General features: G+C 43.3%; 1 protein-coding gene across 1 annotated transcript; it reads right to left on the reverse strand.

Moving 5' to 3' along the window:
- Positions 1–7,008: 7,008 nt before the first annotated feature.
- Positions 7,009–13,645, reverse strand: LOC141078400 (uncharacterized). The gene is made up of 6 exons (XM_073565138.1): positions 13,426–13,645; positions 13,117–13,296; positions 12,910–13,033; positions 12,729–12,826; positions 12,440–12,530; positions 7,009–8,658 (listed from the first exon to the last, which is right to left on the reverse strand). The coding sequence occupies exons 1-6, from the start codon at positions 13,501–13,503 to the stop codon at positions 7,556–7,558; spliced, it is 1,674 nt and encodes a 557-aa protein (XP_073421239.1). The 5' UTR covers positions 13,504–13,645; the 3' UTR covers positions 7,009–7,555.
- Positions 13,646–14,301: the final 656 nt, after the last annotated feature.

The raw sequence follows: 14,301 nt of genomic DNA on the forward strand, positions 1-14,301 counted from the left end.
AAAAGAGGAAATCGGAAAAACCGCGCGCCTATTGGCGCGCGAATCTGGGCTTATCTTTCATCGTTTTTAAGAAATCTCAAGATGGAAGAGGCCAGGAGCCATTTGGTGAGCTGCATTTCTTGCTACATGTTCACAGACTTACCAGTGGAAAAGCCAAACTTCACATGCCACAAATGCAAGCTTGTGTCCCTGTTGGAGGAAAAGTTGCAAAATCTCGAAGAGAGGTTAGCTACGTTGAAGATCATTAAGGAAGGTGAAGAGTTCTTGGACAGAGCAGAATTATCTCTTCATGTTACAGAAAGAGAAGAAATTCGAAGTGCACCTGAAGAAACAGAGGAATGGAGACATGTGACCCAGAGAAGCAGGAGGATCAGGAGGCAGTCAGCACCCATACTGCTCAGAAACCAGTACCAGGCTCTCACGCAGGAAAACAATGAAGAAATACATCAGGATAAGACTTTGCCAACAAGCAGCAACCTTGTACGCCTTCAGAGTCCTCCTGGATGGAGAAAGAAAAATGTTGTGAAGAAGAAACGGAGAGTGGTGGTCATGGGGGATTCCCTGTTGAGAGGAACTGAGGCCGCTATCTGCAGACCGGATATAACTTCAAGAGAAATGTGTTGTCTTCCAGGTGCAAAAATTAAAGATGTGTCTGACAGGATATCAGGACTCTTCAGACCTACAGATGACTACCCATTCCTGCTACTACATGTGGGGACAAATGACACTGCAAGAAACGACCTGGAAACCATCTGCAGAGACTTTGAAGACTTAGGCAAGAAAGTGAAAGAACTGGGAGCGCAGGTGGTCTTCTCTTCCATCCTCCCAGTGGATGGCCATGGAACAAGGAGGTGGAATAAGATTCTGCAGGTGAATAACTGGCTACGTCGATGGTGCCGTCAGCAACGATTTGGATTTCTGGATCACGGAGTGAACTACTTATACGATGGACTACTTGCTAGAGATGGGGTGCACCTTACGAAGACTGGAAAACATGTATTTGGAAGTCGCCTTGCTACACTTGTAAGGAGAGCTTTAAACTAGAACAACATGGGAAGGGAAGCAAAAGACCAGAAAAAGCCATAGACCTGACAAATGCTATTGAGAACTCTGCTATTAGAAGTGGAAAGGAAGAACAAAGACGAAAGAATCTAATTAATAAAAATATTGGAGAAAGAGAAACCAATCACAAACTAAAATGTTTCTATACTAATGCACAAAGCATGGGCAACAAACAAGGAGAATTGGAACTACTAACACAGGAAAAGAAATATGATGTCATTGGAATCACTGAAACTTGGTGGGACAATACACATGATTGGAATACAAGACTAGAAGGATACAACTTATTTGCAAGAAACAGACTTGATAAACGAGGAGGGGGTGTCGCATTGTATGTTAGAAACGCGTATATCTGCACAGAGATTGAAGCTTCAGAGACTGGGAGTTCTGTGGAAACTGTTTGGGTAAGAATACAAGGACAGAACAATGGAAAGGACACCATTGTAGGCATTTACTACAGGCCGCCTGTGCAAGCTGAAGATATGGATGAACTCTTTATGCATCAAATGGCCAAGTTCTCCAAAAAATATGACATAGTTGTCATGGGAGATTTCAACTATCCAGACATTTGTTGGGAATCTCTCTCAGGCAAAACTAACAGGTCAAGGAAATTCTTATCCTCTCTTGCTGACAACTTTATCTTCCAAAAGGTAAGGGAGAAAACAAGGGGAACTGCTACCTTGGATCTAATCCTTATAAACAGGGAGGAAATGGTTGAGGAGGTAAAAGTGGCTGGGACCCTAGGAGGTAGCGACCATGCTATTTTAGAATTTTGGATAACTAGAGGCGGAAGACCTGTGAAGACTCAGACATCAAGGTTAGATTTCAGAAAGGCAGATTTTAAGGGATTCAGAAAGAGAATTGGAGGGATCCAATGGCTGGATATCCTTAAAGACAAAAATGTCCAGGAAGGATGGGAAATCTTGAAAAATGAAATTCTCAAAGCACAGTTGTTAACAATTCCGAAAAGAGGGAAGAATAGGAAGCAGTTAAGGAAACCAGGATGGATGAACACAGAACTTAAGCACATGCTAAAACGGAAGAAAAAAATGTTTATAAAATGGAAAGAGGGAGGCATATCTAAAGAAGAATATAATGCTGTCTGCAGAACCTGCAGGGCACAAATCAGATTATCTAAAGCTGAAAATGAATTGAGGCTTGCAAGAGATGTCAAAAGCAATAATAAAGGATTTTGGGGATATGTCAAAAGTAAAAGAAAAGTCAAAGATGCTATAGGATTTTTACAGGATGAAAATGATGAAATGGTAAGACAGGATGTTGAGAAGGCTGAACTTTTAAATTCCTATTTTGCATCTGTTTTCTCTCAGAAAGGAAATGTAACATCAACTGTTATTCACTGTCCTATTAAGGGAATAGAAGAATCCAGGATATCTATAAACAGAAAGATAGTGAGGAAACACTTAGCTAGCCTAAATGAATTCAAGTCTCCAGGTCCAGATGAATTACACCCCAGAGTACTGAAGGAGATAGCAGAAGAAATTTTTGAACCCCTCTCTATAATCTTTGAAAATTCTTGGAGAACAGGAGAAGTGCCAGAAGACTGGAGAAGAGCAAATGTTGTTCCTATCTTCAAAAAGGGGAAGAAGGTGGACCCAGGCAACTATAGGCCGGTGAGTCTGACTTCTATACAAGGAAAGATCTTTGAACAAATTATTAAACAACATGTATGTCAATACCTGGATAAGAATGAAGTGATTAAACAGAGTCAGCATGGGTTTGTAACTAATAAGTCATGTCAGACTAACTTAATTTCCTTCTATGACGGTATCACTGATTGGGTGGATCAAGGAAATGCTGTAGATATAGTATATCTTGACTTCAGCAAAGCATTTGACAAAGTCTCTCATACAATCCTTATTGAAAAAATGATTAAGTATGGAATGGACAAGGCAACTGTTAGGTGGATTCATAACTGGCTTAGTGATCGGACCCAAAGAGTGGTCGTAAATGGCTGCACATCCAGTTGGAAGAATGTCTCAAGTGGGGTACCACAGGGCTCTGTCCTGGGCCCTGTATTGTTCAACATCTTTATCAACGATTTAGATGAAGGAATTGAGGGTAAACTGATTAAATTTGCTGATGACACAAAGCTAGGAGGGATAGCTAATACTAGAGAAGAGAGAGAGAGGATTCAAAAAGATTTAAATAAACTGGAGAAGTGGGCAGCAACTAACAGAATGGTTTTTAACAGGGAGAAATGCAAAGTACTACATCTGGGCAATAAAAATGGAAAAAACATATATAGAATGGGAGGAATAGGGCTAAGTGACAGCACATGTGAAAAAGACTTGGGTATACTAATAGATCACAGACTGAATATGAGTCAACAGTGTGATGCAGCAGCAAAAAAGGCAAATGCAATTCTAGGATGTATTAACAGAAGCATACAGTCTAGATCACGTGAAGTCATTATTTCCCTCTACTCCTCTTTGGTCAGACCTCATCTGGAATATTGTGTCCAGTTTTGGGCACCACATTTTAAAAAAGACATCAACAAACTGGAGCAAGTTCAGAAAAGAGCGACCAGAATGGTGACCGGTCTGCAAACCCTGTCTTATGAGGAAAGGTTGCAGGATTTGGGAATGTTTAGTTTGCAAAAGAGAAGACTGAGAGGAGACTTAATAGCTGTCTACAAATATCTAAAGGGCTGTCACATTGTAGAAGGATCAACTTTATTCTCATTTGCACAAGGAAAGACTAGAAGCAATGGGATGAAACTGAATGGGAGGAGACACAGATTAGATATTAGAAAAAACTTTTTGACAGTTAGAGTGATCAATGAGTGGAACAGGCTGCCACGAGAAGTGGTGAGTTCTCCTTCAATGGAAGTCTTCAAACAGAGGCTGGACAGACATCTGACTGGGATGATTTAGCGAATCCTGCTTTGAGCAGGGGGTTGGACCAGATGGCCCAGGAGGTCCCTTCCAACTCTACGATTCTATGATTCTATGATTCTATGAAGGGGTTGGACCCCCTTTTGCCTTCAGAACTGCCTCAATTCTTCGTGGCAGAGATTCAACAAGGTGCTGGAAGCATTCCTCAGAGATTTTGGACCATATTGACATGATGGCATCACACAGTTGGCGCAGATTTGTCGGCTGCACATCCCTGATGCGAATCTCCCGTTCCACCACATCCCAAAGATGCTCTATTGGATTGAGATCTGGTGATTGAGGAGGCCATTTGAGTACAGTAAACTCATTGTCATGTTCAAGAAACCAATCTGAGATGATTCGAGCTTTATGACATGGCGCATTATCCTGCTGAAAGTAGCCATCAGATGCCTGTTCTTAGCTGAGAGGAGTGGTACCCAGTGTGGTCTTCTGCTGCTGTAGCCCATCTGCCTCAAAGTTCGACGCACTGTGCGTTCAGAGATGCTCTTCTGCCTACCTTGGTTGTAACGGGTGGCAATTTGAGTCACTGTTGCCTTTCTATCAGCTCGAACCAGTCTGCCCATTCTCCTCTGACCTCTGGCATCAACAAGGCATTTCCGGCCACAGAACTGCCGCTCACTGGATTTTTTTTCTTTTTCGGACCATTCTCTGTAAACCCTAGAGATGGTTGTGCGTGAAAATCCCAGTAGATCAGCAGTTTCTGAAATACTCAGACCAGCCCTTCTGGCACCAACAATCATGCCACGTTCAAAGGCACTCAAATCACCTTTCTTCCCCATACTGATGCTCGGTTTGAACTGCAGGAGATTGTCTTGACCATGTCTACATGCCTAAATGCACTGAGTTGCCGCCATGTGATTGGCTGATTAGAAATTAAGTCTTAACACACAGTTGGACAGGTGTACCTAATAAAGTGGCCAGTGAGTGTATATATATATTCTCTATGCGTCTATATCTATTCTTTCGTTTCTTTAATATACATGTCAGTGTGATTTTACTGTATCACAAAATGAATTGCCGGCTTTTGGTAAAGGACACCGGGTGCGTATTTCTCGTAAGTCACACATCTGGTCCGTGGGTAATCTGTATTTTTCTCGCCCCCAAAGCCTTGCATTGGCGTATTTTGCCCATAATATGCTGACAATCACAGCATGCTACTATTTTCTCAGCCCGTAAAATACGGCCAAAAAATGTACTGCTGATGGGAGCTGCCCCATAGAGAAACATTGGTCCGAGTGCAATGCGTTGTTTTAACGCCTCTCACTCCTCCGTATTTCTCTCTAGTGAGACGCCGGCCTTATACTTTTTTGATGTTGTTTAGGATGGGTAACCTGGACCACTTACCCTGTTTATGTGTATTTAGCACTTGTCACTGTTAGCACTTTATATGATATATGGTATTGGTAAACACTTTTAGCATGTTAAAGGTTTTTTACAAATGGGCCAAATATTCTCTTTAGGCAGAGTTTTGTGGGTTGTTCCTTTTGTGTATGATAGAAAAAAGGAAAGTAAGATAAATGCATTGGACCTATTTATGAGATCGCTATTTATAGTAGTAGGTATAATTCCCCTGGTGAGAGTTGTGTCATCACGTTGACCGCTTGTGTGCATGTCCTCGGACGGTACTGGATGGATGCATCCCACCGGCGCCACTGGATGATCTGTGCGTGTCACTGACATCATCAGGGCTTTCCCTGTGACATGCATAGTCATCCTGGCGCCGGATGTGGCGCTACTTCCGGTTCACGCTCCGGGAACACACGCCACTAATTGCGGCTTACCCGGCACCTGGGTGTGCTTTATATAAGGAGGAGCCCCCGGAAGAAGCCCATGCATAACGCGTGTTGGGGCGCAGCATGTGGTTCTCTTGGCAGCCATGAGTAAGGAATGAAAACTTGGGGTTATGACCTGATGAGCGATTAGCGAGGGACTATTGTTATGTTCACACCTCACTAGGGGATTATTATACCTCTGCTAATTTGCATTCTTGGGGCCTCTTGAATCTATTTGCACTGGCAATACACATACTATTCCCTCCCGCTGTCATAAGCTCAGCACTTTTGTTGCACCTAGGTCTCTTTCTGACACTCAGCCATACTACTATTGCAATATTTTGTCGATTCTTATATTTGTGAGCTATTTAGCAATAAAATAATCATGTGATTTTATATGAGGATATAGACTCCTTCTTTTTGCATGTTTAAATGTAATGCTCTATTAATTGGCCTCCCCCTCACTCGACTATCCCCTCTCCAGTCCATCCTTATTGCAGCAGCCAGGGTTGTCCATCTGGCTAATAGGTACTCGGACGCATCCACTCTTTGCCAGCTGTTACACTGGCTTTCCATTCATTATAGGATCCAATTCAAAGTACTTGTTCTCACCCTCAAAGCTCCCCACAGTGCGGCACCCCCCTACATCTCCTCCCTCATTTCTGTCTATCGGCCTAGCCGATCGCTGCGCTCTGGAAACGACTTTTGACTAACCTCTTCACTAATCCATACCTCCCACTCCCAACTCAAAGACTTCTCCCGTGTTGCTCCTATCCTCTGGAATGCTCTACCACAAGAAATTAGGATCAGCCACAAGTTGAATAGTTTTAGGCGCTCTCTCAAAACACATTTGTTCAGAGCAGCCTATCACATTCCCTAATCAAAGTCATTTTATGTGTAAGTGTGCATGTGTAGCCCATTCACTATCTCCATCCATCCCTTCCTCAAGATGGCTGGACTATCATTGTAAATACACACCTGTACTTTGTATCTCCCCCACCTCATTGTACAGGGTGTGCTATTTATATGGATACACCTTAATAAAATGGGAATGGTTGGTGATATCAGCTTCTTGTTTGTGGCACATTAGTATATGGGAGGGGAAAAAATCTTTTCAAGATGGGTGGTGACCATGGTGGCCATTTTGAAGTCGGCCATTTTGAAGTCGGCCATTTTGGATCTATCTTTATTTTTTTCAATGGAAAGAGGGTCATGTGACACAAAAGTATTGAGATTTTCACAAAAAAACAATGGTGTGCTTGGTTTTAACATAACTTTATTCTTTCAAGAGTTATTTACAAGTTTCTCTTTGTTTACAGCCATTGACGTGTCACAGAGGTTAACATGTGAGGAGCGGATAAAAATTATGTTGATGTCTGTTGAACGCAGTACCGGGTCATTGCAGCAGATTTCAATGCAAAAAAACCCACACAAGAAATCTGTCACCATTCCCGTTTTATTTAGGTGTATCCATATAAATGGGCCACCCAAAAAAGTTTGCCTCATCACTAAACATAATGTTCTGTGTAAACTGAGGGTCCTGTTCCAATTTTTGTTTTGCCCATTCTGCATATTCATGATGCCGATCTGGTCACCAACCATTCCCATTTTATTTAGGTGTATCCATATAAATGGCCCACCATGTAGATTGTAAGCTCTCATTAGCAGGGTCATTATATTTTGCTTCATTGAATTATTGTTAACGTTGTTACGACTGTTGTGTTTGAAACTGTTAAACTGTCAACACTGTGGAATATGTTGGCGCTATAAAAATAACGTTTTTTATTATTATTATTATTATTATTATTATAAACAGGAAAAAGGCTTCTCCCTTGTGTGAGTTTTCTGGTGCCTAACAACATTTGATTTATGTGTAAACCATTTCCCACATTCTGAACAGGAAAAAGGCTTCTCCCCTGTGTGAGTTCTATGGTGATTAACCAAATCTGATTTCTGGTAAAAACACTTCCCACATTCTGAACAGAAAAAAGGCTTCTCCCCTGTGTGGGTTCGCTGGTGCTTAGCCAAATCTGATTTCTGGTTAAAACACTTCCCACATTCTGAACAGGAAAAAGGCTTCTCCCCTGTGTGGGTTCGCTGGTGCTTAACCAAAGCTGATTTCTGGTTAAAACATTTCCCACATTCTGAACAGGAAAAAGGTTTCTCCCCTGTGTGAGTTCTCTGGTGTTTAACAAAATCTGATTTCTGGATAAAACATTTCCCACATTCTGAACAGAAAAAAGGATTCTCCCCTGTGTGAATTCTCTGGTGCTTAACCAAAGTTGATCTCTCGTTAAAATACTTCCCACATTCTGAACAGCAAAAAGGCTTCTCCCCTGTGTGAGTTCTCTGGTGTCTAACAAGATTACATTTTTGGTTAAAACATTTCCCACATTCTGAACAGGAAAAAGGCTTCTTCCCTGGGTGCGTTCTCTGGTGCTGAACCAAATGTGATTTCTGGTTAAAACACTTCTCACATTCTGAACATGAAAATGGCTTCTCCCCCGTGTGAGTTCTCTCATGCCTAATAAGGTTTGAATTCCAGTTAAAGCATTTCCCACACTTGGAACATGAAAATCTCTTCTCCGTTGTGTGATTTTTTTGTTGATTAAGAAACGACTTTTTGAGGGAAAAACTATTTCTATATTCTGAATGTGAAAATGACTTATCTTCTTTAGGAGCAGTTTCTTTTTTGATGCTTATTTTCTTACTTTGATTTTCCTTAGTAGTCAGTAATGAATCAGAAGATGGGACCTGTTTCACAGGATCAGATGACAGATCTTTACTGTAAAGGGATGCTGGTATATCTGGAGCAATGGCAGTCACTTCAGTTGTATCCTGTGGGATTTCGAGATCATCTGATTTAAAAATTGAAGATATCAGCTGTCCTGATCTCCTGGTAGAGTCACCTGCAAAGAAAAAAAGATAATTATTTTAAATAAAATATCCTTGAATTTTGTATTTTTGAAAATGGCTGCTTAAACCGCCAGTGAAAATGGCAAGTTATGTAAAAATATTGAATGACTGTCTAAGTCAATGACAGTTCACAGTCTAATAGATAAAGTTAGAGGATGAACCAGTAGAGTGTGGTGTTCAATTGTTTGTTCATTCTGCCTCCCAAATATAATAAATAAAAAGCAACCCATCAATGATATGTAGGCGAAAATACCACCAATAACAACTCCTACTCATCTCACAAAAAACAAGTTCCCATTCAGGTCCATCATCTGTCAGAGAAAAAACAGATGTCCACATTATTAATGGCTCAAAGACTCTTGAAAAGCAACATGGCTTCCATAAACAAATCCAGCAAAATGCACTCTTTCCAAGTCAACTCTCCCCCTGGCTTCTGAGCTTTGCAGTGTACCTAAACCACATTTACCATCCCTGTATTTGGCATCACTGCAATGAGAAGGACCCACTTAGTTTTCTATGTGCGTGTCTAGTGGAGCACAATCCGGACATTATGTGCTGGGCAATAATATGGCATATTTCTAATCTTCACTCTCCAACATCCCCTGTGTGCTAATTTCCACAAAGTGCCTGTGGAGTCAAAATAGTCACTACTCTTATAGATTAATTGACCGAGGGTTATAATTTCCAAAATGTAGTCACTTTATGAGGATTTCTACTGCTCTGGATTTCTGACATTTTGTCATATTGAGACTTCCGCAAACGGTATGTCCCATTTTCTCTGGGATCTGCTCCTGTGACGTCTGCTTCTGTCACCAAGTGCCATCTTATTCACTCTGCAGGCTGCACCGGTGATGGAGGCGACATTAGAAACAGAAGCTGTAGGCGGCACAGGCACTGTTCAGCCACTAAGATGAGGGTGCCTGGGACCAGTAGTACTGTCCAGTCTGGCAGTATATATGTGTGGGTGCTGTCCAGGTGAAGTTATCTGCTCCCTGCTTCAGCACCTGCTTGCCCTCTTGCTTAACGTGTAGAAATGCAGTAAATATATACAGTAGATATGCGCTACATACACAGATGACCCTGATCTATGAATTACTGAACGTCTCCATGTATAGCTGGGTAGAGCAGGCTGGGGCACACGTACACTTAAGGAGGTGATCAAATTGATTGTGAAGCCGTACTCTGTCCTGGATCTGTACTATGTTGGATGATGCAGAGTCAGCAGTGTTGCAGCCGGCTGCGCTGATCCTGCCACCTGCTTGAAAAGGACAAAGCTGCCGCCCTATGTCTGCGTGATGTCACTACACTGCCGGCTCTCTTCTGTTGCAAAAAAGAAGGGATCCCTGACGAAGGACACTGAAGCCTCAGAAACGCATTGGATAATATCACTCGGTTTTGCAATAGAAGAGAGCCGGCAGTGTAGTGACATCACGCAGACATAGGGCGGCAGCTCTTTCCTTTTCAAGCAGGTGGCAGGATCAGCGCAGCCGGCCTGAACGCTGCTAACTCTGCATCATCCTACACAGTATATATCCAAGACACAGTATGGCTTCATTATCGATTTGATCATCGCCTTAAGTGTATGGGAGCCCCTGACTACTCTGCCCAGCCATACACATAGACGTTTAGTAATGCATATATCAGTGTCATTTAGTGTATTTACTGCATATCTATAGTATTTCTTAAAGAGATTTGTATAAAAGTCCAGCTCACCCACGTCTGACCTCACCGCACCTCAGACTCGGATCCGGCCCTGCCCTGGCCGCACAGGAATAATAAAAGAAGAAGCGATGCAGCTGAGTGCTCTGGTGATTTATTGAATGCTGTTCAAACAATAGAACGTTGTTTACGCGTTTCTGGCTAGACGCCCTTAATCATAACCATTATGTTGTCTGAACAGCACTCAATAAATCACCAGAGCACTCAGCTGCATCGCTTCTTCTTTTATTATTTCTTAAAGAGGTTGTCCAGAACTAGGACAAGCACTTCTTAAACTAAATGTTCGTCCCTGATAAAATAATAAAGCTTATACTCACCTGCCAATCTGACTCCCTTCCAGCGGTGTTGGCACTCACTACATTGGGACTGCGATGTGGTGGAATGACAAGTGATGCCCGGCACCCATTCAGTGCTGGCGTCACTGTCTCCATCTTTGGACAAACTGAACATGAAGAGGAAGTCCGGGATGAGCTGCAGCTCTGTCTTCCTCTTCATGTTCAGTTTGTCCGAAGGTGGAGACAGTGACGCCAGCGCTGATTGTGTGCCGGGCACCACGTGTCACAACACCGCATCACAGTAGACAAACCCCTATACGTGTATATTACAGCCATAAACCACACAGAGAGTAGAGATATACCATGGCACAGGTGGAATGTGTTTTATGTAGTTTATCAAAATCCTGCTTCAAGTTATTTGGTTTTAAACAGAAAAAAGAAATTGAAAACTCAGGCTAGGGGAAGATCTGTTGTTATTGTACAGAAATTCACACTTGGCCTCACTGTACAATTAATGTTGTCAATCATAAAAGGGAAGTTTGGCCAGAAAGACTGGACCTGGTCTTGGAGGGACCATGAGACATTCAGCGGCACAGAAGGGAGAGAAGATTCATCCGATAAGATCTCAGGGATCTAGGAAGCCAACAGCATCATTACCCTCCGCTTTCTCTTACAGGCCCAGCATAAGATTTTTCTTCAAGTGATTTTCTATCTTGTCAGCACATTCTACGTACGCTGTCATTTGGCTTTATAGTTACAGATCTGGGCAGGTAACGGTCAGCGTCTCCTAATACCAGGGGGTAGGTGGATCCTCCAGGTTGTAAGTGTTAGGAATCTGGGTTCAATAATGTCTATGCGGGAATCCAGATTTACACATTTGTCTCCAGAGCCTAAGTCCTTTTTCCCAGCTTCTGAGCATGCCCATGGGACGAGCTCCCATTGGAGTTCAGGAGTCAGGTGCTCAGGTCCTGCTCCTGATTTCATTGGCTTAGCTCAGAGCTCTGGAGATTTCCGGCAGGTCCCGTACGCTATAAAAAGTGCGCATGGCCGTTATGCCATGCGCTAGTATTTTTATACTGCAGCTGTGTGTTTGGTGACGGATGCTTGGATTGGTGACTGACTAATTAAGAAACCCCTTCCCTCGGTTATTACGTCTGTGTGAGTGAGTGGTATTCTGTCAGCACCTGCGCTAGCGCCAGCGCACAAGCTCCATCTTTCCAGCAGCTTAGTGTCCTGCATCGCGCTTGCGATATTTGCGGTTGCAGCCTGTCCAGGCGTGCGCAGTTGCAACGCCGAGCACACGTGTACATGGTAAGTCCGCTCGGTTGTAGTGACTGTATTTAACTACTCCGGTTTCCGGCTACCGCACGTGTGCCGCTGAGATCATGTGCTGTTAACAGGCTCAGCGATACCTTTGGTATTATTTTTCCCTGCAGCTCTGTGTCATTTAACAGAGCTTGCCTTTTTGCACCTGGGTGAGTTAGAACCCTGTGCATATTACAGCTTTAGTGCTCCGCCTCTCTCAGCAGCGGTTCTGTCATCCACCGCATGGTGGACCCTGAGTGGCGAAGGCACTTTAATTTTTTTTTTTTTAGTGCCTTCTGCCACTCCTAACAGTAAGTCATTAGAACAGTTTTGGGTGGAGGAGAATGCTGTGGTCTAGAGGCAAAATGGTGATCACACGATTGTGATATGTCCAGACTACACCACCGATAAAGCAGCCACAGCTGGTGACTGAGAGGAATCTGCGACTTCTCTGCATTCAGTGGTTACTACTCACCTGGGTAGTCATATGTGGGAATCTCCTCTTTACACCGCTCATCACCCCTCACATATGTCTCTGTAGTATTAATATGGGTCAGATCTTCACCCTGAAACAAATATTGTAAAAGTCACAGACAGATGGAGAAGTCCCATCTATGATCAGCTCTAATCCTGCCATCTCCACCGTTCTCATTACACAAGTATAAAACATATAATACTGGTGGATAAAACAAGACTGAGCACAAGACCTTCACAGCCGTCTACACATCATAGGGGAGATCTCCTGACACCTTCTCTCCTCCTACCTGATGATCCTGAGGAACACTGGGATCTTCTTGGTTACAGTCCTGTGGAAGAAGAGGACGGGGACATCTCTCTGGTGTTGTCCTCTTACTGGATAGATCTGGAGGAAACACATACAGGGACTGAATTCATTCTCTACATACAGATAATTATAGGCCGTGTGTATTTAGTCCTGTCTATTACCTGGAGATGTGAGGGGCTGGGGAACCTCCATTATGACGTTCTTGTACAGATCTCTGTGTCCTTCTAAATACTCCCACTCCTCCATGGAGAAATAGACAGCGACATCCTGACACCTTATAGGAACCTGACACATACAATGATATCGTCATCCCCCCGATCCCTTCATAGTGTTACTGTATAATGTCCCAGCATTCCCAGCAGTGTCACCTCTCCAGTCAGCAGCTCAATCATCTTGTAGATGAGGTCTAGGATCTTCTGGTCATTGATGTTCTCATGGATCAGGGGGTGAGGTGGAGGCCCCGTGATTGGGCTCAGGGGTCTTCCCCATCCCTCAGACACAGGGTCCTGACAGCCATCACTAGAGGTCTTCTTCACCACTGTGTAATCCTGGTTATGGAGAGACACAGTAATAAATCTCACTACAGACATTTCCAGAGTCCTCACCTCTCCAGTTCTGTCCATCTGTTATTCCCATAGATAAGAATGATGTAATGTGACGTCATCAGAATCTCTCACCTCTCCAGTGAGACGGAAGAGGATCTCTAGGGTGAGGTGTAACATCCTCTCCACCATCTTGTCTCTGTCCATATCCATCCTTGATGGGTAAATCAGGAGAATTCTCTTCTGTAGAAGATCTTCACTGAGAGGATCCGATATTGTAGAGACCTGAATGAGAAGATGAGACAATGTTTCCAGGCTTCTTCTTGTGGGAATCGGCTGCGATATCCCCTGTGCAATATATAGTATTTCTAGTATTAATGTGCTCAGTAATGGGGGGAATCTCCACATACCTCCACCCGCAGAGCCGCACTCCACATATATGGCTGCTCTGTGCACAGGACCTGTGATGAGGTCACAGGAGGGGAGGAGTCAGGGGTCACATGATCTCCGGAGTGAAGACGCTCCATGGAGGCTTCTCCTCAGTCAGTGACATTCCCGCCATTATTCGCCCCTCACTACTGGCACAATTACCCCGCGCCGCCTTCTCTACACAGTGTTATGTGTGGAATGTAACGTGTGATTTCTCTGGAGGGAAATAGACCTCACACACAGGGTCGGTTTTAGGCAAAGTTTAATATGGGGCCCAAATGCTGACATATGGCACATCACACAGGAGCATTTCGGTTGTAGTTACATGCACTGAGTTCAGGACGCTAAACAAGCGTGATCGACAATATTGAAATCGTTCCACACTTGTTTCCCGGCCTCTTTCCACCGGCTGAGGAATAATGATGGGAACAGAACAATCACTATTAGATGAATCTGTCCCCAGACAGTATCATGTTATCAGCAGCACATCTACAGTTTACACCGGCGATGTGCTGCTGAGAACAATGATTTTTCTTCCAGCATAAACAATCCAATCACTAGATGAATATGCAGCATTTTGCT

The sequence above is a fragment of the Dendrobates tinctorius genome, unplaced genomic scaffold, assembly GCF_039654945.1.
Source record: "Dendrobates tinctorius isolate UK_male_01 unplaced genomic scaffold, ASM3965494v1 ptg000551l, whole genome shotgun sequence".
NCBI classification, from domain to species: Eukaryota; Metazoa; Chordata; class Amphibia; order Anura; family Dendrobatidae; genus Dendrobates; species Dendrobates tinctorius.